We start from the raw sequence: 26,632 nt of genomic DNA on the forward strand, positions 1-26,632 counted from the left end.
TCATAAATTGGTAAATACCTGTACATGTATCTCATTACCAGTAAAAAGATTATTACATGTACTTAGCTTGCATAAAGTAAAACACTTTTTATACATGTTGACATTCACACATTTACTGGGTTATAAACAGATTGATTCTGGCTTTTGGATTAGTTTGGTATATCTGTGTGTGTTTTTATGCTGAATACATTTTTCATTGTATTTTAAATGTCTACACCCCACCCCCATCCACCCACTCACCACCACCACTTCACACTTTTCAGCCACATTTTACATCATAAAACATAGGAAAATTCACCACATCATTTTCTTTTAAACTATCCTGTTTAATTTTCTACATTTGTTGCAATTTTTTGAATGAAATTTACACCTACCATGGGATTCCACTGGAACTGGGGTGCACGGAAAGCTCATTCCATTTTGTTTCTCTAGAATTTCCAAAAATTCTGCCCTGTTAAATGTAAATAGGACCTTAAAACTTTCACAAAGCATATCTGGTTAATTCACACTTGAGTATTTAATCTATATTCATTTGATACTATGTTGTGTTTTTTTTTTTGGAAACACAACAAAAACTAAACAACATATTTTACATAAAACTGAAGCTGTATAATTATGAAAGTTTTAAAAGAAACAAACATACAACTGAAACAGTAAAATTACAAATGCTTTTTAAAGAAATCATACTGTGCTTGCATAAAATAATCATCAATCAATTTAAAAAAAAACCTACTTTGATTGTTCATCCCGAGCCACCGCCATCTCCACATGGTTAGATGCCGATGCTTGCCGCAAAATAGACACTGCTCTGAAGATATTACAGCATAGAATTTGTTACCCCAAACAAATATTCCTTTCTCCTCTGCTTATAAATTTTGCTGAAATTTGACTTAATTAATCTAGTCATTTTGCAGATGGTTTTTTTATTCCTGGGCTGATTAAGGATACCAACCTGTCATTTGTTATTCCTTGAAAACTTTCATCATTGACAGACAAAATTTCATCACCTTGTTGTAATCTACCTGTAAAAAGTCAAGTTTTGTATTGGTAAATTATACAACTAAATACAATGGATACCTATAATGTTGACCTTTCTTAAGTTACTATGAAATAAATTAGCAAAACTGTGTGAATTCTTTATTTCTTCCTTGAAGATGACAAATCAAAATAGAAACAATAATAACCTAATACGTGACTCAAGTCAAATAAAAAATCTGCATCTTTCTAGCTTTATTAACATTAAAATATGCAAAATCTCAATGTTCATTGTTACCATCTTGATCTGCCAGACCTCCAGGGAAAATTCTCTTGATAAAAATCCCATTGACCTCTCGTCCGTCTCTGCTACATCCACCACAGATCTTGATCCCTGACAAGAAAAACAACAACACTGCAACATTTCACAACACACATCTATACTTATATTTTGGAGTTTTTTTTACTTAAAAGCAGGTGCATTTAAATGTCTACACAAACCAAGCAAAAGTTAATACAATTTACTGTATACATGGAAATTTTTGCCTCCATTCTATTTTGCCCTTTTAACCCTTGAAGCAAATGGGTGAATTCAAAACAAAGCCAATTCAAAGTAAACAACATTATCTCTTAGATATAACTGCACTTGGGGGAATTTAAAACAGGTTGTGTCATGGTGTGGTACTTTTTTTTTTTCGATGTTAGCCATACTTTAAATCAGATAGAAAAGCGTTGGCTGAATTCCAACGTACTATAACTTCTAGGGGGTGGAGCTTAGTCATACAATAACTTCCAATCTACTGTACAATAACTTCCAAAAGAACTCAATACTTTTTGAATATTTTTTCTTCAACTTCTGTAAGTATATACAACCTATGCAGAGGAAACATGAGAAACCTCACAAAATTCAACCCCCTCCCTTCAATCTGAAAATGCATACATGAGAACCATTTTCAAGAGGAATACATGGAAACTCAGTTAACTGCTTTAAACAAAAAATTTTAAAAATACACAGAATTTCATGTATTCAAATTAAAACAGATACATTAATTGTAATTGAAATGTGACAATATTGAAAACATGTGCATTTCCTTGAGTTACATGCAAACGGATACATGTTCGTATATGCATGTATTTGGACTCTTTCACACTACATTCCATAATTCTGACATGTGGCTACAGTACTTGACTCAGATTTCCTCAGGACATGCAAGCATATTCCTAGTAAAAGTAATGTAGCGGATCAAAGTGCGGACGGATCAAAGTTTCCAGTATTGTGCCTGTGTATATTACGGTTTTTGAAGTACTCATACTGCTTAAATTAATCCATCAAATACAATTGCACACTTGTTTAACATCGCTGATTTTTCAATGCAACCATCTCCTTCGTACTTTCTGCTTTGTTTGAACACCATGTACACTTACAATGGACCAAGGCCTGTGATGTAATGTCGCGTGCAGATTGGTGCTGAAGGAGTGACTATGCAAATGACCATGACACAAGACATTTACAGACACTTTCTTTTGTTTGTAAGGGATTTTTTTGTACAGAGAGGCGTGACAGTCTCGTCGCAGTCAACTCGACTGCCACGCCTCTCTGTACAATAAATTCCTTACAAATGAAAGAAAGTGTCTGTAAATATAACTTAAAATGTTTGCAAGTGTGAATAGGCGAGAATCACATGGTGTGAAAATACCCTGTATATAGTGATTAGTGCGATTTGACTGACATTTCCTGACTTAACAGAATAAATACATCTTAGCTGGGACTGTTACATTTGCTTGAAATAAAACAACAAGAGGATAATACTAAAATACCTATGCCCTTGCAGCAGTTGTCAAATGTTATTAGTTCTGCTTCTCTATACTCCTCAGGCCTGAAAAAAAATCAGAGTCATTTAATATCCATCTTTCACGCAAAATAAATAAATGTAAATAAAACCCTCTTTTAAAACTCACTTTTTAAATATGCACTTGAAGAATATTATTACTTTTTATGATCAAAATATTGTTATGAACTGAAATCTTACTCATTATCTTCTGAGGGATGAGCCTGATGCTCAACTTCAGTTAAAACCACTGTGGAAGACATTGAATATTCTAGCTCATCCTGTGAAAAATATTTACAAATTAAACATTGATTCCAAATGCAAAACTACTACAGGGATTAAAGAAAATCATATTCCTCATTCACATTTTGGTTTTATAGTTCAGCACCATAATGTGGACAGCAAAGAAATTCAACAATATTTATGTCAATATCACTGGTATAACCAGAGGAAAATATTTTATACCCAGATTTGTAGTTAGAAACCCCACAAGTCTCAATGGGTCAAGGTAAAGAACAGACATATAGACTGATCTAATCAGTGTGCTTCTATTTGAAAGCAATGAAAGTAACAATTTCTAACTATGTAAAATGTAAAGGTATCCCTGAGTTACACAGAAAGTCTTGAGAAAACAACTTTGGTGTGGTTTCTGACCTCTCTAGATTTACCATGTTATTCTGGGATGCCTCTACATTTTACATAGTTAGAAATGGGCGCTTCCATTGCTTTCAGTTTCAGCTCTACGTATCAAGGAAGTTTTGGTTTACTGCATGTTTTATACAGCAAGTTCAAATCGGCAGATGATTGAGGGGTGTTATTCAATCATTTTTGAAGCTAGATCTCACCCGACACCAGTTGGAATAGTGTAGATATTGATTAGAATCAAGTGTGAACTGAGGCACCCCCTGAAATTTAAGATGGCAACCTTCACTCTTTTTATATTCAGTAATATATTTTCTAAACCTGCTATTTAATTTATGCGATTTTTGATTTTTATTTTAACGAGTGTATTCAGACACACCTAGAAATACACTAAATACACAATCCTGAAACCAAGCGGCTATAGGTATAGCGGCGCACATTGTTTACATGTCTCTTTTTAAATGCATCACATTTAAAAATAATAAGTTGTATTACTAAATAGAAAATATTACCATTTGAATGAAGAATTTTAGGCACCATTATTTTTGTGGATAATTGTTTTTTCATATATAAAATTTACACAATACACTGTCGAAATAAGGGCACACAAGGATATAAAAATAATGTTGTTTTGAAGCCAGAACACCCTTGCAATATTTATTTTTAGTTCATTCGACCACCCAGGGCACATTGTGTTAAGGATAATTTATCATTTCCTTTCTGCATGTAAAATCCTTCCCAAATTAGCAACCTAACAATGAAGCCAAATTACCATTAAAACAGTTACAGAACACGCTGAGGATATGAATATTAGAACTCTAAACTGTCTCTCCCAACAAAAACAAACATATTCCATAGAGACCTTAGCTTTGTATTACAGTGTTCCCAACCATTAAGCTACAAATACCTTTTTTTAAAAGGTCGTACACACGTAGAAAATGTTTTCTTGTTTAAGTTCAGTTCAACTTCAAGTTCTTGAAGTTCAAGTTGAAGTTGTTGATAATATGAAACCGGAAACGGAACCGCTTTTCACGCATGCACCTGAATCGTAAAGAAAAAAAATCATTACCCAAAATCCCTTGCCGTACTTAACTTTTTCTTCGCCGCCATAGAAGCGAAAATTTACGATTTAGGGCTTTATTTTGTCAAGCAATTTTTTTAGATGCATACAGTAACAGTGTGTGAGTTAATTAAGCATAATCATGAATGACTGATTGTTTACTTACCCGCCTGATTAAACGGAAGTGATGATGATGGGACCGGGTAATCAAAATTAATGTTTACTTGGTTTCTAAATTTTTTTTGTCTTGTATTTCGATAATTTACAGACTTGAAGATATGGGAACTCGAGGGATACCTCTGGATAAGGTAACTGTTCTTTTACACATGTTTTTAATCAATATTGTTATGACAATCTAAATTTCCAAATCAGCTGATCAGTAGCCATGCAGTTAGGGTACTTGTAAACAAAGCATTTACCATTACTATATATAATAATTGATGTACCGGTACATTATCTGAAGTAATGGAGCAATGCAAAATATTCGAATTTGCTGTACAACCATACACGATTTTTGATTTTGGAATGTACTAATGTATTGTATGTTAATAGATGCTTGACGTATTCTAATGTCACTGTATATTAGAACACTGCACTCTTTCCATAAGAGATACCTGTGGATTCACTGTCATTGGTGTTTGATGGTAGTGAGTCTGTATCTTAAGGCCAAATAAAAAAATATGTGTGGTTCCGGTTACCCGACCGTCCCTATTTTATACCCCCGACCCTAAACTTTTTTTGGGCAATTTTCATATTTTTTCCGGAATTTTCCCCAATTTCCATCAATGGCTCCGGTTTAAGTTTTAGTTTCAGCAATGACAGCCCCCCCTTGCACAACATAGTGCAAGTGTTTATTATTGTTAAATCCAAAGCAAGCTAGCATGTAGGTGTCCCCTACCAATATTGACTAGTGTATTATCACACCACATCTAAATGTCATTTGCAAAGTAGTGATAAGTATTATATTATTTAGAAAAATTAAGAAAATCATTTTGTTAAAAAAAAAAAAAAAAAAAAAAAAATTCCTTACCTACCTACCCTAATTCTTTTGGAGGTGTAACCGGAACCACACATATTTTTTTGTTTTTGACACTCCATAGTAATAATATTAATTAGCATCTAGATATTACATGTAGACATGGATACTTAGATCTTCCATTATACTACTGAAAGGTAAACAGACATACTGTGGAAGAAACTGACCTAGATTGATTAGCCCAAATATTTTGACATGTCAGTCAAATTTCAGAGATTGACTTATAAGCCAATGACAGGCTGACCCCCAAAATAACACAGCTTTATCATTTCCAACATGGTTTAACAGCAGAGAAATAGAAAATGGAAATAACATCAGAAATAAAAGTCCTAAGGAATGTGTAGGTTAACTGGTTTAGCTAATTATTTATCATTTCCCACACAGTAGTTGATTGGAGGGAAGATATGATTCTTCCAGCCATAATCAGTAAATTTTGTAATTTATAAATTTCTCTCTTGAACATGCAATTATAGAAATTTGCTAAGAGTAGTCTCACTATGCAAGAGCTATCAAATAGATTTTCTGGGCACTTTCCCACAGGCAGGTGACAGAGTCAGATTCATTTGCCCAACATGGTCCACCTCGATTTTCATAATCATAATTATCATGATAAAATATTTTTCGTCACTATTTAATCCCAGTAGATTGACAGCTAGCTGTGTTCTAAAATTGTACAAACTACTATCTTGATTTTTACTATCGGTATACCCATATATCGCAATTTTTCATTGCGTGATACGTATTGTGATACGGAGACTAAAACACCGGTATTTGGTACATAGCTATAAATTCCTGAAATTATTCATTTATTTGTTCAAACTATTGAATGACAATTATAGGAAGTGTAAAAAAAGGTTGAAAACAGTTAAACAACGGCATCAAAATATGCTATATATATTAAATAAATGAAAATTTAAAAAGTAAAGTTATGTTTTATAGCATATTTTTAAGAAATATGATGGAAATTCATTGTAAATTGTAGTAAAAATTATGTGTAAAAATATCATGATTTATCGCGATATTAGGCCAGGTAAAATTAATCTTTAGATTCTCATCCCCGCCTGCCCCTCTCAAAGTGCCCGCCCCGTTGTTTTTTATTTTGCTTTTTGGGTGCCAAACGTATTATTTTCATGTATTTTTATTCAGCAAGAAATTCTTGCTGAACCCAGATTCTTAGAATCTGGGTCAAAATTTAAGAGTTATCTCCCGTCTGTATTAAAAGTCGCGTGGCGCTATTTATAGCAAAAAAAACTACGTGAAGAATGGAGAAATATCGGCAATAAAAGCAGTTTAAATATGTAAGGAAAAGATAATTTGTCGGTAAAGAGAAGGCAGAAATCAAAAATAACATATAAACACATCTAGATACCATCACTGGCATGGGCAAGTTTTTAAAGAGATTTTAACCAAGTAAAAACAGACGAAGAAAATACACATGGTCAAGTTTTAAATAACGATCTCAAGTTGTATGTGATTTTGGATTAAAAAAAATAAAACATTGTCCAAATATTTTAGAGAATAATAGTGCTAAGGAAATGTTAAATCTTAAAACTGTTCAGGCCTAGGCTTTTCAGTAGAATTTTTACAGATTTACACAATCCTGTTTTGCAAATATATATATTTTAATGTCGAACATGTCAAATCTCAAGAACGATTGAATGTATGAGGACAGTGGAAATCCGTGATATATCACATAGAACAGAAAGAGTTGTTGGTAAAATATAAGGTATTTGGGGAAAACAATTAGGATCAGCACCTCATTTTGTTTGGCGTGTGCCGTATCTGTGTACTTGATTATTTGTTAATAAAACTAAAAATATTTTAATTTTCTATAACAAAAATCTTCTGTAGATATTTAAAAGAATATGAAAACAATAAAATCTATTCATATTGGCATAAACATAATGTAAAAGTTAAGTGTACGAATGTTTTGTTGATACTTTCATTTATAAAAAATAAAAAATAAAATCCGCCCACCCGCCCCAATTTTTTAGCAAATTAGGATGAGAATCTAAATTTTAAATTTATATGGCCTTATTGGGAAAAAATCATGATATATCATGATACAAAATTTTTGCCGATACCCATCCCTACATCAGCCCCTGCAGTGCAGCTGTTCAGTGTTTACTGATTATAATTAAAGATTACTTAATTAGTTGTGTAACATTTGTCAGGACTTGACCACCAAGGAAACTGTTGTAAATAAACCACAGTAGGAAGTCTACATCATGTTAGATGGTGTCTAGTAAATAAGAACCCTGTTGTATTCGGACCATGGCATAAAGCTGATGCACACGGACAAAATTTACCCTAGATGCGAATGATTTAATGGAAATATTTACAAATCGATGGCACTTAAAAATCAGATGGAAATATGAAAAATAGGGAAAAGGTGTGTTGATCGCAGATTTTAAAAAAGTGGAAAAGGGGGAGGTGGGTCCATCCCCCAAGTGCCTGTGGAATCATTTTAAAAAAAAATCTTCTGCTTAAGGAAGCTCTAAACACTGCACACTAAAGAGTTCTATTTGTAGGGTAGTTTTATTGAGTTAGAGTGATCTGCCTGAAAAATAGAATAAATGGGAATCTACAGTTAATGACATAATTTCTTATGAATTAAAGTATTCTTAATGTTATGTTAGACCAAGATTATGTAATTGAATACATTATTTCCATTAATTTTCCGGATGCAAGTAAACAACAGTGATATCTGTTAACAAATAGTTCATTGTCTTTGAACATTTTTTCTGCAGAAATGAGGCAGGCACCCTATGTTAAAAATGAACTATATATACAGAATATGTGCACCTTTATATGATATATTTTTCTCGAAGTCCAAAAAGCATTTTTCTTTAGTGTTTAGAGCTTCCTTAAGAACAGCAAAGCCATGATGAGTCATATTATTACAGAAGCATCCTTAGGTAGTGTAGATTCAAATTTGTTCAAATTTAGGGTGGGCCACAGTGAGCCATCAGAGTTTAACATAGGAATACATGGGGGGGGGGGGGTCTTTAAAATTCTTCTGTTTTAAGAACAGCAAAGCCATGATCAGTAATATTGATATGGAAGCATCCTGTGGTAGTGTATATTTAAAGTTTGCTCCCCCTGTAAACTTACTCAACTGATATCTGCTTCTTCCTAGCCAATGTGCTCAGGTGAGCAATGTGGCCCATGGGGCTCTTGTTTTTTTTGGTGGTGGGGCTGGACTAAGTCCACGCCTGATAGATGTATCCATTGAAAAATATGAAAATATTTAGGATAGATTTGTACACTTAAACCTAGTCCAAACACTAGTGAATAACAGTAATTTAGCTAGTGGCATGACCTTGAATATATTACTTTTACAATGTGAACATTGATCATTGCTGCATGGACTGTATAAGGTATAACATTGTAGAGTAACTTAGAAAGCCCCTTTGATTTGATCATTTCAGTGTAGCTTTACTCCCCCATTGAGATCTGTACCATGTTGTTTATGATGTGAGCAGATTTGATTCTACTCTTGAGGACTCTTGTCTTTTGTTGATTAAAAAGTAAGGTTTCTTTATAAAGATTTACTGAGTGTAAGAGGGTTTGAACCCCCTGCAGATTAATGAGGTTATTTAGTTGAACATAAGTGTGGTAATTATGTACAGGTTATTAATGTGAAGAGAGGTAGAATCCTATTTGAATTATCACTCATTTACCCATGTGTTTAATATTTGTGTTTTGTTGAATTTAAATTTTCAACTGTAGTGTAAAAATTTCAAATTGATGCATTATTCAATGGATTTTCTCAAAGCACAGCTGTAAACAAATAAAGAATCATCATTATCTAAGATAGATTTGTACGGTGATGATGTAAAATTCCATGGCAACAGACAGTTGATGATAGAGATATATTGTCACTAGGTAGTATTTAACTCTGGTACAGTTTACATAACTGTAAGGCTTTAATTTCATCGTTCTTCTCTTATTTCAGCCTCTCATGCTACTCAGTAAAACAGATGTGTTCATGTTAAACCTACATTATTTTTGTAATGAAGAGATGAGCAGGACTGCTTGTAGTTTATATTGATTTTGTTCAGTCATTTTGTATAGGACCAATCTTCTGAACTACAGTATTGTTAGTTATTTTTGTACATTGAACTAATTATTCATGTTCTCGAACAAATTAGACATGAAATGGTGTGGTGCACTGCCTGTCCCATTATGTGAGGTGATAATTTTAGTGAAAATGTTTTTATGTTGACTTGTGTATATACATATACATGTAGTGCATGTTTATTATTATTTATAACTGAGCAGGAAGTAAAAGGGAGGAAAAAGATAGTATATTTATTAGCTAACCTGAGCTGTCCAGCATCAGTCTGTCTCTCCAGCTGTCTTTCTATCCATCTGTCTGTAAACTTTTCACATTTTCAACTTCTCCTCTAGAACCAATGGGCTAATATCAACTAAACTTGCCACAAAGCATCCTTGGGTGAAGGGGTTTCAAAAAATAGAAAGAACGAGGGCGCTTTTGATTGGCATTTGGCAGGAATCTGGACGCACTTGAAAAGTGAAAATTTCATTGATCTGTCACATGAAATTTTAGCATTCTTTTGATGTATCGGGTTCCTGTAAAATAGGAAAGGGAAATATTTTCCCGATATTGTATTTTGATTTGCTAAAAAAGAACTTGAAAGTTGGCTAGATGAGTCATTTGGTACAAAATGTTACATTTTTAAACAGGTTTTTCTAAAAATTTGCCATCTCTGGGTCATCTCTCCATGATTTTGAAACATTATTTGTGTGCATTTTAATTCAAAGAAACTAACAAACATTTGTAAAAAAATGGAGAGAAGACCCAGAGACGATAAAAAATGAACTTTTTCCAAAAAAATTCCAATGTGTAAATGCGGTGCTTCATTGTCGCTTTAAAAACATTAAAGTGTGTGTAGTGGTGATAGCTCAGTAGTATGCATTATCCGTCCAGTGCAATGAAAAAGAAATATTTTTGGTTCGATCCTCGCATGGAGCATTAATGTTTTTTTTAGCACAAACAATCAGTTCTTTTGTCAGTTTAATTTTATGAACTGATTTATTTTCAAATAGATAAATTCTGGTTCTGTTGCACCGAAAGCAAAAGCAATTCTTTCAACCTACTGATACTTTAGTATGTACTTGTAATTGCATTTAACTATACCCTATATGTGTTTATTATTTATGTGAAGTGTTATTAAGTTTTAGATGTAGTAATTATTAAGATAAGCGGACTGATATATTAAAATTTGGCAAAGTATTTCAAACTAAATGTAACATTTTCCTAAATTTCTTTAAAAGGCTACTTCTCCTTCAGTTTTGGTCTGATATTAGAATAACTTGGCAAACAAGTAGACTACACTAAGATACATAATTTAGTGCATCGGTTTTTGATTTCGATGAACGGTGTTGCCGTGGTTACTAAAAATTGAAATTTCTTTGAAATTTCTTTAAGAGGCTACTCCTCCTTCAGTTTTAGTCTGATTTCAATATAACTTGGCGCACAAGTAGACTACATTAAGATACATTATTCTGTTTATTGCTGCGTGTTGCAAATTTCAAATCCAAGTGCTACTTTTCCTTTGTTATATGTAACAGACCAGTAGAGCTACAGTCTCATCAGAGACTTCTGGTTAGTACATGTATTGAAGAATCTTTTGATAATGTAGATTCAAGTTTGTTCCAATCATGACCCTGGGGGTAGGGTGTGGCCATAATAGGAAATCCAAGGTATATAGGAATAATCTTTAAAATTCTTTTGAACAGCAGTCTTTATTTGTCATATAATTTTCAAGCATCCTCAGGTGACTTAGATTCAAGTTTGTTCAGATCAGGATCGTCAGGAATAGGTTGAGGTTACAATAGGAGATCAGAGTTTTACAAGGGAGTACTCCATATATTAGGAAGAAAACTTTTCAAGAGAAGCAAGACTGCGCTTAATCATATTAATTTGCAAAATATACCTAAGTTATTTGAATTTTTTTTTTTAAAGTTGGGCCAATTTTACAAAATGCATGTCTACCATATATACTCACCTATGAGTAGGTCCGCCTATATAAAGTAGGCTGTAATTTTTTAGCTTATATTGGAGGGATTTGTCATTGACCTGCTTATAAGTCCGTACAACTTTTTGCCAAAATTGGTTGACCATTTCAAGTCAATGTTCTAATTAATGTTTTAACTTATGTTTCAAATAATATTTTTGAGAAATAATGCCAAAGCTTTATATTTATGAGGTACTCAATGTCAAAGCCATAACTGTTCTTTCTGATTCAATAATGCTACACTTGATCTATTATTGGCAATTATCATGATTACGTTTTCATTCGGTTACCTAAGTAATAAAATATGTAAAAAATACTTTACTTTTATGCATAGTGTTAGAATACATAAATAAAATAATATGTCCAGACTTTTGTCGATGATAATCATCGGTCTACATTTTGCCATCCAGAAAAATACCCTTTTTTAAGGACTCGTCTATATGTTGGACATAGATTTTTGGACCAAAATTTACCCCCTCCCCCCTCAAAAAAAAAACTGACTTAAAGACTAGTATGTATGGTACACTACAGGGAAGTCCAGAACAGCAGGACAATGTTGATCATATTGATATTAAAGAATCCCAATGTTGCGAGGATTAAATTATAGCTCCCTTAGAACAAGAGTTTGGTCCACAATATGGAGTCAGAATTTTTATGAAATTAAAGAGGAAAATTTAAAAAAAAATCTACTGATGAAAAACAGTTGGGCCAAATATTTAATCTTATCATCAACTGAAAAAAATGTTGATTTAGATTTAATGCATATATTTTATAGTTGTACTTTATCTTATTAAAATGGAAAATGCAGCTGCTGAAAATCTGTCACATTTCCTCAAATGTGAATCTAAACCCCACCCCCACCCTACCCCCAATAAATGAAATATAACTTTCTTGGATTATTGATGTAGCATGAACAGTGAATGAATTTTTCTGTAGTTAAAAGATGAGATTTATATCATGACCTAATTTCTTAAAAACAAATGAAAAGTCCTTGATCTCAGAGTAGATCCAATTTCTTCATGTCTTCCAGATCAAATGTATTTTTCTCAAAATATTTACTTTCTGTAGGTGCTCATATCTGGAGATGAAAGTACAAATTAGGGCAGTGCATCTTATTGGAAAAATAAATAAATAAATCCCATGAGAGCTGAAACACTGATGTGTGTTTATCATATCCATTTGTTCAATGCACTCAAGGGAAAAAAGAAAAGATAAACATGCAGATATATTCCATGTTTTGTTTAGAAGACACTATAACACATGTACCAGCTAGGTTATCATGACAACTATACGGGCCCCCTGACTTGAAGGACCTACTGACACCTTCACTTGTGTGGATGCAATGTTTTTTATTGTTTTACTGCTTGTCAAGATTAGTTTCTGTCAGAACACTAGTCCAAGTTTAACACTCAAAATTTCAATTGTTATAAGAAAGTAGAATGATAAGATGATTGAACTAAAGAGCAACAGCTTAATTATTGAACTTGTCTCCAGTCTGAGATATTACCAAAGATTGCAAAGTACTTGTTTTATTTTAAACATATTTTGAAGGAACATATTTATACAAAAAAAGTCCCTGGAGGATAAAATTATATCATATAGATCTAAAAATCAAAGTTTAAATGTTACAAGACTTCTAAATAAGAGAAATGTTTAGATTATTAACTTATCAAATCTGAAATAGACTAGCTTATGGAATGGCCATAATATTTCTAAAATTTTGTCATTCGTTTATTTTGCAGATCAATTTACGTTTGATTTTGGTGAGTGGAAAAACAAAGGAGTACCTGTTCTCGCCTAATGACTCAGCAGGAGATATAACAGAATCTGTGTATAGAAACTGGCCATCAGGTAACAGCCATTGTCAAGTTGAATATGTTAAACATACAGATTGAATTTTAAAGTGGTGGTGCAGAGAATAATTAGTTCATTGGGCAAATAGGATGTTTATGTCTTCCCTTCACTGGGGGAGACATATTGCTTTTGTTGTGTTTTTTTTTTGTCCAGGCCCTAACTTGAGAACACTTTAACATCAGACTTCAACTTGGAACATGGAAAGTTGGATGCATAAAAGTTTTGGCATGTGAATTGAAATTTTTGTCTGTGTAAAACTTTTTGATTTAATTATTTTAAGCAGTATCTATGCAAGATGGATGACATAAAAGAGATTTTTACAATGGTCCATGATATTATCCACAGGATTCATTAATGTTGCCCATTATAAGAAACCAAAGTTGGAAGGGTAGAGTTTCTTGTAGCTCACCTGAACTGAAAGCGTGAGCTTTTCTGATCGCATTTTGTCTGTCGTCCATCTGTCCATCCATCTGTAAACTTTTCAAATTTTGTGACTTTTTCTCCAGAACCACTGGGCCAATTTCAACCAAACTTGCAACAAAGCATCCTTGGGTGGAGGGGATTCAAGTTTGTTCAAATGAAGGGCCACACCCTCTTTCAAGGGGAGATAATTAAGAATTAGTGAAAATTTGGCAGCATCTATTAGAACATCTTCGCTAGCCAAGGGTTTCTGATACGCTACTCTCCTCATAAGCCCTTGGCATACGGTGTTAAAAAAAGTTGGGATTTTTTTCTCAAGTTGTGATTGGAGTTGATCGACATCGTTCGACCAATCAGATATTGTTTTTTGTAAATGACGATATTTGCGTTTGGGATATATCTTGACTCTTTAATATCGGGAATGAAAAACGCAAGTAAACAACGATCTGTAAGATAACATGCCATTCTATGAATAGCTATATGGTGTCATCCAATATCTTAAGCTACGTGCAAAATATGTGATTAAGAATCTGTACTGAAGATGTAGATTTGCATTTTAACATGTTTAAATAACAAATTAACATAACTCAATACCTTCTTGTTATTTATTCTTTAAAAACATTATGTTTTTAAATATGCTTTTTATTTCTGTCGATGACGCAATCTGTGCAAACCTGGTAAGAATCGTGATCACGTGACGAAAAAAATCCCGTCTTTTGTCAGCACCGTATGCCAAGGGTTTATGAGGAGAGTAGCGTATCAGAAACCTTTGGCTAGCGAAGATGCTATTAGAAGTTCTCAAGAACCACTGGACTAAAAAAGTTGAAACTTAGCTAAAACCTTCATTAGATAGTGTAGATTCAAGTTTGTTCAGATATGACCCTCAGAGGTTAGGGTGGTGTGATCAAAGTTTTACATGGATATAAATAAGAAAAATCTTTAAAAAAACTTCTCAAGAATAGGAAAGCCAGGAAAGCCATGAATAATCATATTTATATGGAAACATCCTCAGGTAGTGTTGATTCAAGTTTGTGCAAATCATGAACCTGGGGGGTAGGGTGGGGCTACAATGGGGATCAAAGTTTTCCATAGGAATACATAGGCGAAATCTCTAAAAAAAATCTTTTGATGAAGAACAGCAAAACCATGATTGGTCATATTTATATATAAGTATCCACAGGTAATGTATGTTCAGGTTTGTTCAAATCATGACCCCTGAGGGTAGGGTGGGGCCTCTGTGGGCAATCAAAGTTTTACATAGAAATGTATAGGAAATATATAGGTAAAATATTTAAAAACCATCTTCTGAAGAACAACAAAGCCATGATCAGTCATACCTATACTGAAGCATCCACAGGTAGTGTATATTCAAGATTGTTCAGATCATGACCCCCTAGGGTAGGATGGCACCACAATGGGCAATCAAAGTTTTACATGCTAATGAATACTTAGAAAAAATCTTTGAAAATCTTTTCCTCAGGAACAGCAAAGTCATGATTAATCATATTTATATGGAAACATCTTCAAATAGTATTGATTCAAGTTTGTTCAAATCATGACCCCTGGGGGTAGGTTGGAGCTACAATGGGTAATCAAGTTTTACATGGGAATATATAGGAAAAAGAATCTGATGATGAAGAACAAGCAGGGCCATAGTTACTCAGGTGAGCATTGTAGCCCATGGGCCTCTTGTTTAATACATTAGGTTTATTGACAACTTGAGGAGATGTTCTTATTATCTCAATGATTGTTTTCCTAAGAGGAGATGAAAGTTGTAAAGAGCAACTATTAACATGATATGAAAAAACAGGATCGGGGGGGGGGGGGGGGGGGGGGGAGGTCCTGCTTTCAGTAATGATTAATTGATGTAGTAGGTTGCTGCTAGGTTGGGCATCAGTAGTAAGATATGTATTTTTGAGGGGGTGGGGTGGGATATCAGATGGGACTTTATCTCAGAGTATGGATTACAAGAATGTGCAAGTTTTCAACATTAATTAGGAGATATAATGAAGAAGGAATGAGGGAGTATTTTATTAAAGGGGCCTGGACACACTTGCATTGTTTACATTTTAAATTTCTATGCTTATTCAAAAAATAAAACCAGTTAAATGAATTAAACTTGCATGAATATTCTTAGAATTTAATGACAACGACATTCTTCTTTACATCACGTCAAACATCTGTTTTTGTAAACGGCACAAGCTCTGTTATTGCTTAAGTTTATGTTTCACCAGATGTGTTCAATTTGTTAAACTCTGCACACATCACTGAGCGCGGACTGACAATACTGGTGAGTTGGTTTCACTTCCTCACATTTTCTGGATTATAGTTTTAATACTTTTCATAAATACACAACCGAATTTCTACTTTCCTTGAGTATTAAGGATAAAGTTTACTTTGTGAAAGTGCAAAGAGGTCAATCAAACGCATCCCGTTCATAGTTTCAATAATTTCCAGATAAAAGAAGTTTCTGAATATGCTTTTATTATATTTCCATGTGAAATGCTATAGCAGCATATAAGTCATGATATTATACAGAGAATTTAAGAAAATATTACCCCGGTAACTTCATATCTGTGTCCAAGCCCCTTTAAGTAAGTGCTGACTTAACATGATTAAGCATTTTCAGAATTAAAGTAGAAGCTTATTAATTCATTTTCCTCAATCCTTAGGGGCAAATGATGTCAGCACACCAATACAATTGGGTTTAGGAGAGGTAATATTGGACAAGGCTGGGAGATGCAATATAATCAGTCCCTTTTGCTTCAGCATTTGTAAATGTGATGTATTGATCACTGGGATTTTGCTGCAGTAATGCTTATCTGTGGGTCAAACACCAAGGTCTGTCAAGTGATTTGGAAAGCATTGTTGGATGTCAGCCCCTATCTTATAACACAATAAGCGTGTAGCCATTGACTGATAGACTTTGAAAGGAACATGATAGCTGGGGTTTTCTTTCACAGTGAAACTGTGAAGAGGGACCTGCAAATAGAGACAGAATTGTATTTCAGTGTGACAGTTATCAGAATGGGTATTTTGTATTGTATTGTGGAGATTAGAGGTGATTAATTAATAAGCACACTTCAAAATAGCTATAATACAACATCTTTGTACGACCACAAAAACCAAGGAAAGGAAGTTAAAAGATTCTACCATACCATTATTTGAAAATCAAAAGCTTGACTTTGTATATGAAATCTATTTTTGTACTTTTTATTACTATACAATGTGAACAATCAGAAGTATAGACATGTGGGGAAAAGTATGTAGTTAAAAGTCAGTGTTTGATCAATTCTTAGCTCTACAGGTCAGAGACCAGAAGAGCTTTTGCGGTAGTAAGGTGTCCGTTGTCCGTCCATCTAGCTGTCTGTCCGTAAACCATTTTTTAATATGCTACTCCTCCTACAGTTTTGGTCTGATTTCAGTTTAATTTGGCACACAAGTAGACTACACAAAGTTATATAATTCTGTGTACAGGTTTTTGATTTTGATGAATGATGTTGCCATGGATACTAAAAATAGAAATTTCTGTGAAATACTTTCAAAATGCTACTCCTCCTACAGTTTGGTCTGATTTCAATATAACTTAGCTCACAGGTAGACTACACTAAGGTACATAATTCTATGTATCTGCTTTGGATTTTAATGAATGATGTTGCCATGGTTACTAAAAATAGAAATTTCTGTGAAATACTTTCAAAATGCTACTCCATCTACAGTTTTGGTCTGATTTCAATAATACTTGGCACACAGTAGACTACACTAAGATACATAATTCTATATTTCATTATTGATTTCAGTGAATGGTATTGTCATGGTTACTAAATAAGAAATTTCTTTGAAATACTTTCAAAACACTTCTCTTCCTACAGTTTGGTCTGATTTTAATATAGCTTGCAAGTAGACTAATCTGAGATACATCATTGTTTTTTTTTTATTTTGATGAACGATGTTGCCATGGTTACTAAAAATAGAAATTTCTTTGATTCAGAAATACTTTCAAAACGCTACTCCTCCTATAGTTTTATTCTAATTGCAATAAATCTTGCCACAAAAAGAGACTAAACCAAGGATCATTATTCTATTTATTGCTGTTGCAAAGTTTCAAGTCCAAGTGCAACTTTTCTCTTCCTTTGTTATAATTTCAAACCAGTAGAGCTACAGTCTCATCAGAGACTTCTGGTTAGAATTATAATTATTGTAATTATTATTAGTATTAAGTGAGCCTTAGTATATTTTCACTGTAGGCCTTATATTTATCTATAAGACCGTGTCATTGCCCTCTGGAGTAAAATCTGATGATGTAGACATGATACTGGTAGAGATCTATGGGGAAAATTGCATATTTAGTGCTTACATCTCTTTGTAAAGAAATTTCAATTTTAATTTTGATTTTATAATGGTTATTGAGATACTTTGTTCTTTAATGTTGTATGTCTTATATTGTGGAAGGAAATTCAAACCTCCACTTAAATATTAAAAAAAGAATCAATCAATTTAATGTTTTGTAGTCTTAATTGTTTTTCTTTGATCCCTTGAACCAATATACATGCCATTTATAAAATCCTTTTTTAACACTTATAACATAAGAAGGTATACCTTAAAGAACTAATTATCCTGATTAGAAATATCCATGGAAATTTTATGATCATTTTTTTTTAAATGAACACTGAGAATTTTCCTTTGTAGAATGGGCTGATGAGAGTCTACCTGCCAGTAATATTTTACGACTTATATATCAAGGAAGGTTTCTACATGGAAATGTAACATTAGGAGGTATAATATATTTGTCACTTAAAGAATTAAAACTTTTCATTAAAACATTATTATTATAGGTAAGATAAAAAGAAAATGCAGCATAAAGCTGGATTATATGGTAAAGTTTTTTTATGAATCAATTTTGACAAAATGTCCTCACTATTAATTGTAATATATGTATGTGAGGATAATCCGATTTAATTACATTTATTATAAAATACTGAAAGAATGCATATATATATATATATTTATATATACAGTCAAACCTCATTATCTGGAACTCGATGGGGCCGAGAAAAAACCATCCAAGGGTTCGAGATACTGAGGGAAAAATACAATAAGAAAATAGTGGAGAGTACATTTTTCTCTTTCCTTGAATAATTACCAACCAAGAGCAAAAAAGTTCAATAAGTTAGATCAAGTTCATTACTTTTTCATAACTGTGACCTACATAGATGCATGATGTGATGCATAAAATATTTTTAAAAGCCAATGATCTTTATGATCACAATATTATCAGATAATCTGAACATGAAACGAAAGATTGCTGCTTGCTAGGCCATGTGACTTTGACATTACTAGGAATAAACTGTAATAATTAGGTCAATTGTTAGTAGGTGGAGAAAACCAAATTTTTGTATAAAATTTTAATGCTTTAGTAATAATCCTAGGATGCCAATTTTATGCAAAAGTAAAAAGACCAGATGAAGCCTAATACAGCTATTGATTTCATCCTGGTGTGCATTCAGTGGGTATATTGATTGGATGGTTACAGTAGGGTAATACATGCATCAAGCCAGAATAGTTGTAATCACAAAGTAAAATCAGTTGTCAGTATTCACCCTGGGGGCACCTAACAGGCAAAGACACCAGAACTTCTTATAAGTTCCAATAAAAAAAAAAACAGTATCAACTGAAGCATTCTTAATGACAGTCTATGATTCCGTGCCAGAGCTGGCTATATTTTTATGGAGGTCCCACTGGGAGAAAGTGGTTAGTAGTAGTGCTAAAAAGATCAGAGATCTTAATTTGGTTTGCAGAAGATTCCTCACGTTATTAATCAAACACATCCCTACTAGTCTGTCTTGCAGACTGACTAGAATTAAAAAGCAATGATTATACATTGAATGACAAGGCTTATGCAAAAAAAGTTAGATTAAACACTTCAGTTGAATTAAATCATGAAGAAAAGAAACGAAACTTGTATTTCACAAGATCTACATTTAAACATTATTATACACAAAGTATGATAAATCATCTGCAATGTAGCAACTAATATATTCTCCTGTCATAAGTTTTTGAAGAATTTTGTAATTCATATCTAAGTGAATGTTAGTATGATGTGATGTAGGAGGAAGATGAGATATTTTATCATTGCAGTGATGCTGAATGACTATGATGTAGATTAATCAGGGAACATTTGAATTTTTGTTGTTGTCATTGCAGCTTTGCAACTACCACAAGGGAAGACAACTGTCATGCATTTAGTGCCCCGGGAAAACTTACCTGAGCCAAACAATCAAGGTATGTATACTTTTATTTTTCTGCTATTATGAATATAAGTATCTTAAGAGTACAAGTTCTCATGAGAAGTCCTAACTAAGTACAGTGTCTCAAAGGAAACATTATAGAGCTCACAGGAGCCAAAGGCTCAAGGGAACTTTTCTGATTGAAATTTGTCTGTTGTTTGTTAGTGGCATTGTTGTAAACTTTACACATTTTCATCTTTCTTAGAACCACTTGACCAATTAGAATTAAACTTGGCACGAAGTATTCTGTGGTGAATGGAATTCAAATTTGAACAAATAGAGGGCCATGCTCCTTTCTAAGGGAGGAATGGGATGGGGGGGGGGGGATAATCAAGCAAATATTGGTTGGGGTTATTAAATTTTTTTTCTCAAAAATCACTGAGTCAGAAAAGATGAATTTTATGCGAAAACTTTTTGACATATAAATTGATGTTTGTTCAAAATTATGGCTCCTGGGGGATAAGGTAGGGCTACAAAAGGGGATATAAGTTTTAAAAGTGTATTGGTAAGGAAAAAAATCTTTAAATATCATGTCCTAATCAACAGTGGGACTAAGATTGGTCATATTAATATGCAAATATCTTTTTGTAGTGCAGATTCAAATTTATATCATGGTCACGATTTTCGTTTTATTATGCAAGCATCCTCAGATAGTGCATCAAAGTTTTACATAGGAATATATTGGGGGAAAAATCTTGAAAATCTTCTCCTCTCAGAATAGCAGTTAGTCATATTATTATGCAAGGATTTGTACAAAAACATGTCCTATTGGGGAAGGATTGAGCCACAATTAGGAATCAAAGTTTTTTGTGAGAATATATATATATATATATATATATATATATATATATATATATAAATGACCAAAAAAAAATCCTTTCAAGAGAATCAAGGCCAAACAATCATATTTATGTGAAAAAATTCCTAAATTATTTGGATTCAAATTAGTTTCAAATTGTAAACCCTGGGTTTAGGACAGGGTTAAATTTGAGAAAAAAATTTACATAATATATGTAGGAAAGAAAATCTTTTTAAAATCTGTTTTTCCTGAACAACAGGGCCATGTTAGTCACATTGGTAGTAAAGCAACCGCATGTTGTGTTGATTCAAGTTCAGACCCCTTGTGGCTCGAGTCGGGTCACAGTAGGGGGTAAAAACTTTTTAATGGGAATACAGAAGGAATAAATTTTTAAAAATCTTTTGATCAGAAGAACCAAGATAACTCAGGTGAGCATCGTGGCCCATATGCATGGGCCAGTAGTGATATCTGAACAAAAACTAGAGGTTCTGTGAGCACCGAGTTCCTGCTCCCATATGAGTATAATGGCAAAGTGTAATGGATGGAAAATGTAATGGACAGATGTATGGAAGTGTAAAGGATGGATACCCCTGTCACTGTACCCCCCCCCCCCCTTTTCAAGCAGGGGATATAATGAATTAACAAAAATACAAAATCTTGTTCCAATATCTCAATGTTAATCAAAAATAATCTTGAAAACCAACATTTTGTTGATTTAGAGTCTATAAAAGGCTATAAGTTTGATAACAATTAACAAAGATCCAAATCCCATGTAATCCAAACACATTCTCTGCCACTCCATATATACATCTAGGATACAAAAATCTTAGTTCAGTCCTTATATATTTTAATTTTTGGCAATAAAGGGCTATAACTCTAATAAAAAAGAAATCTCACGAAACTCAAATTTGTTCTGCAACAGATCAATAAGCAGAATTTTGATAAATTTCATTCCAATATTTCAAGGTGAAAACATTCAATTTCTGGTGAATAAAATTGACAGTTAACATATCGACAGATGATAGATTTTATTCCCCCCCCCCCCCCCCCCCCACCAAATGTAATAAATTGTAAGAAAAAAAATCACATTGTTTATTATTAAGCAAGAACCTTGTACCTTATATAGAAAATGATTATGTGAACATAGAGAGATGAGATAAAAGTAATTTAGAACTGTACAAGTTAATGAGATGTGCCATTTGAGGTTTAAAATATATATATATATATGATGAGAGTCCTTGACTATTTTATATAATGCTATTGTAAGTGCACAAAGTTTGTTGATAAAATGGAAATAGGTATGCCCTATCTTACTTCAGTGCAGAAAACAATCTGAGTCCTTGACCTATAAGTTATATGTCAAGGTCAGACTTGGGATTATATGAAATATACTTTTGAATTTTTTTGCTGAATTATACATGATTATGCAAGTAATACAGATGACAGCCCTATGAATCACAAGTTGACAGAGAATTAGTGCAATCATTTTTTTCTCATCTGTTTTCTAGGACAGTTAAAGAAAGACAAAAGTGGTGAGAGCAACTGTAGTAATTGCTGTGTCATAGTGTGACGCCTCATCTTCATTATCTTCTCTTCTTTTATCCAACATGGGGAGTGTTGGGCATGGATGGTGTTCTGACAATACTGACCACTCTGCCACAAGGACTCGACTACATATTGACTTTTAACTATAGCTAGTCTGTGATAACAATATATAGAGGGAACTTGTTTGGAGGACTTTCAGGGAGCATCTACAGACACATCTCTGCATTGATTTACAAGTCACAAAAGGAACAAGAAGTAAAAAAAAAAATACAATGTTAAAAGTTAGAATATCCTAGAAAATATTTGTTGATGAATCTTTCCAGTACCATTAATTCTGAATTCTAAGATGGTTCAGATCATGAATAATATTCCCATTTCTGGACTAATGTGCAAGTGTAACCAAATAAGGAATGTCAAAAGAAATCAAAACACTCTGAATTTAAAAATCAATATGATTATTTTTAAAGAAATTATGTACATTGGATTAAATTAGCCAGTACAAACCAAAGTCTCTGTGCAGTTATTGTAAACTAATTTGTGAAATAGATATAATGATGTTATTTTCTGAAGCTAGATGCAACATCATAATCATGAAAAAAGCCAGTAATGGATAACTGGCTACATTAGACATGGCAGTGATTTATAAGTCAATACAATGCTAGCTTCCTTGATGCTAGATGAGTATGGGCCCAGTTTTTGTCAGTTGTTCAGTGTTATTGGCAGAAGAATTCTTCAATGATTAAGTCCTTTTAGATCACACATAACAAAGAAAGGACACATTTCACTGCCAGAGGCTTATCAGCTCTTTCATTGACTCTGTTCTACAACTGACAGCCAGTGCCCTTACTGCACTTCATTCTTTAAGTATACATCTTAACTATATTGATTGTAATGTTTTCTAGAGAATTATATTGTTTTTAAAAAGTTGCATTTTCCATCACATGTGTTAAAATGTTTTTTATGTAATAATGAATTAAGTTGTTTTATTTGTTGCTCTTGATTCAGGTGAAATTGCTGCCTAGGTGATTGTGGAACTTAAAAAGTTTTCAGGATTTTAATGTTCTTAAATGAACACAATTAATTTGAAAGATAATGATTTTCTGTAGCACCAGTCCCTCTCAATGTTACTGTTACAGAAGTGAATGTCGCTACAATAGCATCAGACAAACTGGAGAAGCTTTAAATTTTATCTGAAAGAAATTCTTCTGCAAGCCAGTGAAATCTGGATAAAAACAGAAAAACTGTTATTAGGAAAAATTGTATATTAAATATAAATCACATGTTTTCAATAAAATTTTGAAAAATTGTGTATTTGATATGCAGAAGTGCATTTTAAACTGTCATGAATGGTGATACTACATTTGTATTAGGGATTATTTTTTTTCATTTTTAATGGAAGGAAAATGGAAGCATGAAAAATTTAAAAATGTGTAGGAAATATATTTAATGAAATTGTCAAAACCAGATATCTTATCTGATGCTTTAGAGAAAGATTGGATGACTTGATTCATTACAGGACATAATTAATGCTCATGTAACGATTTTCTTCTTTGCTTAATTATTCAACAGGAAATAGGGGTCTGCTTTCTATAATTTCTTACCATAATTCAGTCTCTATACATAATTAGTAGTTTATGATCTATTGAATTAATATAAAATACTAGGAAACAATACACAATTTTTTATTTCTACCCATGTTTTGCAAATTTTCAATATATATATATACATATACATTTGTATTATTCTCTGTTATTTTGTGGTACAGATTTTTGGAATGTGATGTCCTTTTTTCATGTACTTTCCTATTTAAGCCATTACAATTGCATTGCACTTGTAAAGCAAACCCCTTGAAGATTCATGTTGCACCAAAAGGCTGTATGAAGCTTCTATGAAACTAAAATTCTTTCTGCAACATAATAAACGTGCTAATAACCAATACAGTAACTATGTGGATGACTTAAATAGTAAAATAACAGTTGTGAAAATTAAAATGATTTCCAATATACATTTATTTATTCTTAGTTCTAGATAAGGAAAAGTGTTTTAAGGCAGATAAGTTATTTGAAATCATGCATGATCAAAGATACCAGTCAGACACAAATATATGGTATATTGGTTAAATTGATTGACATTTGCAATATTTTTGCTCAGATTAGTTTTGGTTTGTGTTGTCTATGTGTATTGACAGGAAAGATAGTGTATAATAAATTAGTAATACTATAAAGGAACCCACAACAGGAACAAACACACACAAGAGCTTTTTTTGCATGCTAAAATCTGAAAAGTCTGAAGTAGTCATTGATGTTAATTATTCAGTATTGTATGGGAGTGGTGAACATGTTTGAAAGGTGATGCTCTGCAAAATGACTTAACAAAATTTCATGGTTGGCCTTACTTTCAGAAAGCCTTGGCAGCTTTACTCTATGCAGTTTAAAGAAACAAACATTGATTTTCTTTCTTTCTTTTTTTTTTTTTTTTTTGGATATATCCAGCTAAATTTCTGACGACCACTTTTTTTAAAATGCAGTATTTTGGGGTGTGCTAAAGAACTAATTTTTTTTTTCCTGAATCATTACCTGCAATGCATGATATAAAGCAAAGGATATCCAAAATGCATATATTACATGTATATGTAAATATATATAACAGGGAAGAAAAATAAAGACTGTCTCAACAAAATTATAGTAAAAATAAAATAAGTACACAAAATGTTTTAAGGTATTGAAAATTGCAGGCATTTGAACCAACAGAACTTTTTTCTATAGAAATTTGCATTACAGTTGACATTTCTATATTTTAGGCTGAATTTTTATCATAATCATGTGATTCAGGTTTATTGGTGTATGTCTCTTTGTTTTTTATTTAACACATTAACAATACAGTGCGACGAATAGGAAAGTTTTTTCTTAAGTACAAATGTATTCTTGTAACATTTTCTGTACACACTCTGATAAGCCTTTTCTTTCTGACTCTTGTTCCTATATGATAAATATTTTTTGTAAGGAAATTTATAAACTGTGTCACTAAAGTGATAATTTCTACCAACTTTCATTTAGGAATTGGTGATGTTGAGCATTTTGTTATAAATATTTATGAGTATTGAAACATGGTTTGTGACTGAACAAACAATCCTTAAGAAAACATATTAATTGTGAATGTCAAACAGTCACAATTACAAGAGTGAAAGTTTTGTTTGCAGAAAAATCATTATCACAACTCCGAGGTTTTTGTGTCCAATATCCACAAATAGTTTGTAGAAATAAAAGTGACACAGAAACCTGTGGCTTGTGCAGAATGATTTCCTAAATTCATTGTCTTTGATATTCAACTTGTAAATTAGACATTGTAATTATCAGAGGAAGTCATCATTAAACAAGCCAACCTATAGATGACGAAGTTGGTGCTCAACTTAAATGTAGTGACTTGTTATATATCTGTAAATTTTGAATTGTATGTATATCTTGTTGATATGTTTTTCTTGTGTAGTTTAATCCAATTCCCCCAACAAGGACAATGCTGTGAAGTGCAATACATGTAAAGCGAATTTTTACTGTAAAAAAAAGCTGCCATGTATAAGAATGCAGATTATTGTATGTAGATGGAGAACTGCATCTCTTTTTTATTGTTAAAGAGACCGATTTTGTGATACATAGTTATGTTATTTACATTGATATATTGCTGTCATGTCGATGGCTGTCCAGGATAGCCTCTTTCTTGTCTGCTTTTAAATGGCAGGTCATTCAATGATACATGTTGTGGATCTGTCACATCATAAAATTAATTAAAATTTTTAATGATGAAACTGTCTTTTTTACATTTTAACACACCTTGAGGAACTCTCCCGGGGTTGGCATCCCAGGTTTAAGTTTTTAAAGTCAAACGTCCTTGCATCCAGAGGCCCCAATGACCAGAGAAGCATGGACGATAGATCTGGTGATGTACATTGCCAGATTTACTGCATCTAACTTTTTTTAATGAATAGTCAGTAAAAGTTTTTGGAACAGGCTTCTAGGCCTACTTGGACAAACTTGCCAGGATGATGCTTTCAGGGATGCATACTTCCACTTATTTCAGATGCTGACCTATATTTCCATGATAAGTGACCAATTTAAAGTTTTGGAACAGGTCTAGTTTCAACTAA

At 32.7% G+C, this 26,632-nt stretch overlaps 2 protein-coding genes across 2 annotated transcripts in view; one reads left to right on the forward strand and one right to left on the reverse strand.

The window, feature by feature from the left end:
- LOC133173952 (uncharacterized) overlaps nt 1–3,112 on the reverse strand; it is a 58,782-nt gene extending 55,670 nt beyond the window's left edge. Inside the window, exons 1-6 of the mRNA XM_061309015.1 lie at nt 3,006–3,112; nt 2,794–2,852; nt 1,274–1,369; nt 953–1,022; nt 734–808; nt 375–451 (exon numbers count right to left, since the gene is read on the reverse strand). Coding sequence (XP_061164999.1) covers nt 375–451; nt 734–808; nt 953–1,022; nt 1,274–1,369; nt 2,794–2,852; nt 3,006–3,067 — 439 coding nt within the window. The 5' untranslated portion in view covers nt 3,068–3,112. The remainder of the gene's footprint in view (nt 1–374; nt 452–733; nt 809–952; nt 1,023–1,273; nt 1,370–2,793; nt 2,853–3,005) is intronic.
- Nucleotides 3,113–4,507: 1,395 nt separating this feature from the next.
- On the forward strand, nt 4,508–26,293 carry LOC133173792 (ubiquitin-like protein 3). Its single transcript, XM_061308837.1, has 5 exons — nt 4,508–4,814; nt 13,329–13,437; nt 18,550–18,636; nt 20,065–20,142; nt 22,455–26,293. The coding sequence occupies exons 1-5, from the start codon at nt 4,785–4,787 to the stop codon at nt 22,514–22,516; spliced, it is 366 nt and encodes a 121-aa protein (XP_061164821.1). The 5' UTR covers nt 4,508–4,784; the 3' UTR covers nt 22,517–26,293.
- Nucleotides 26,294–26,632: the final 339 nt, after the last annotated feature.

The sequence above is a fragment of the Saccostrea echinata genome, unplaced genomic scaffold (genome assembly GCF_033153115.1).
Source record: "Saccostrea echinata isolate AGI-Se365-2 ecotype Australia unplaced genomic scaffold, CSIRO_AGI_Sech_v1 ptg000056l, whole genome shotgun sequence".
In the NCBI taxonomy this organism is placed as follows: domain Eukaryota; kingdom Metazoa; phylum Mollusca; class Bivalvia; order Ostreida; family Ostreidae; genus Saccostrea; species Saccostrea echinata.

Bases quoted from the DNA above. Each gene is read 5' to 3' on its own strand.
- LOC133173792 (XM_061308837.1), top strand. From the start codon at position 4,785: ATGGGAACTCGAGGGATACCTCTGGATAAG. The intron at 4,815-13,328 runs GTAACTGTTCTT...TTTATTTTGCAG, and splicing joins GAGGGATACCTCTGGATAAG to ATCAATTTACGTTTGATTTT. The intron at 20,143-22,454 runs GTATGTATACTT...TCTGTTTTCTAG, and splicing joins ACCTGAGCCAAACAATCAAG to GACAGTTAAAGAAAGACAAA.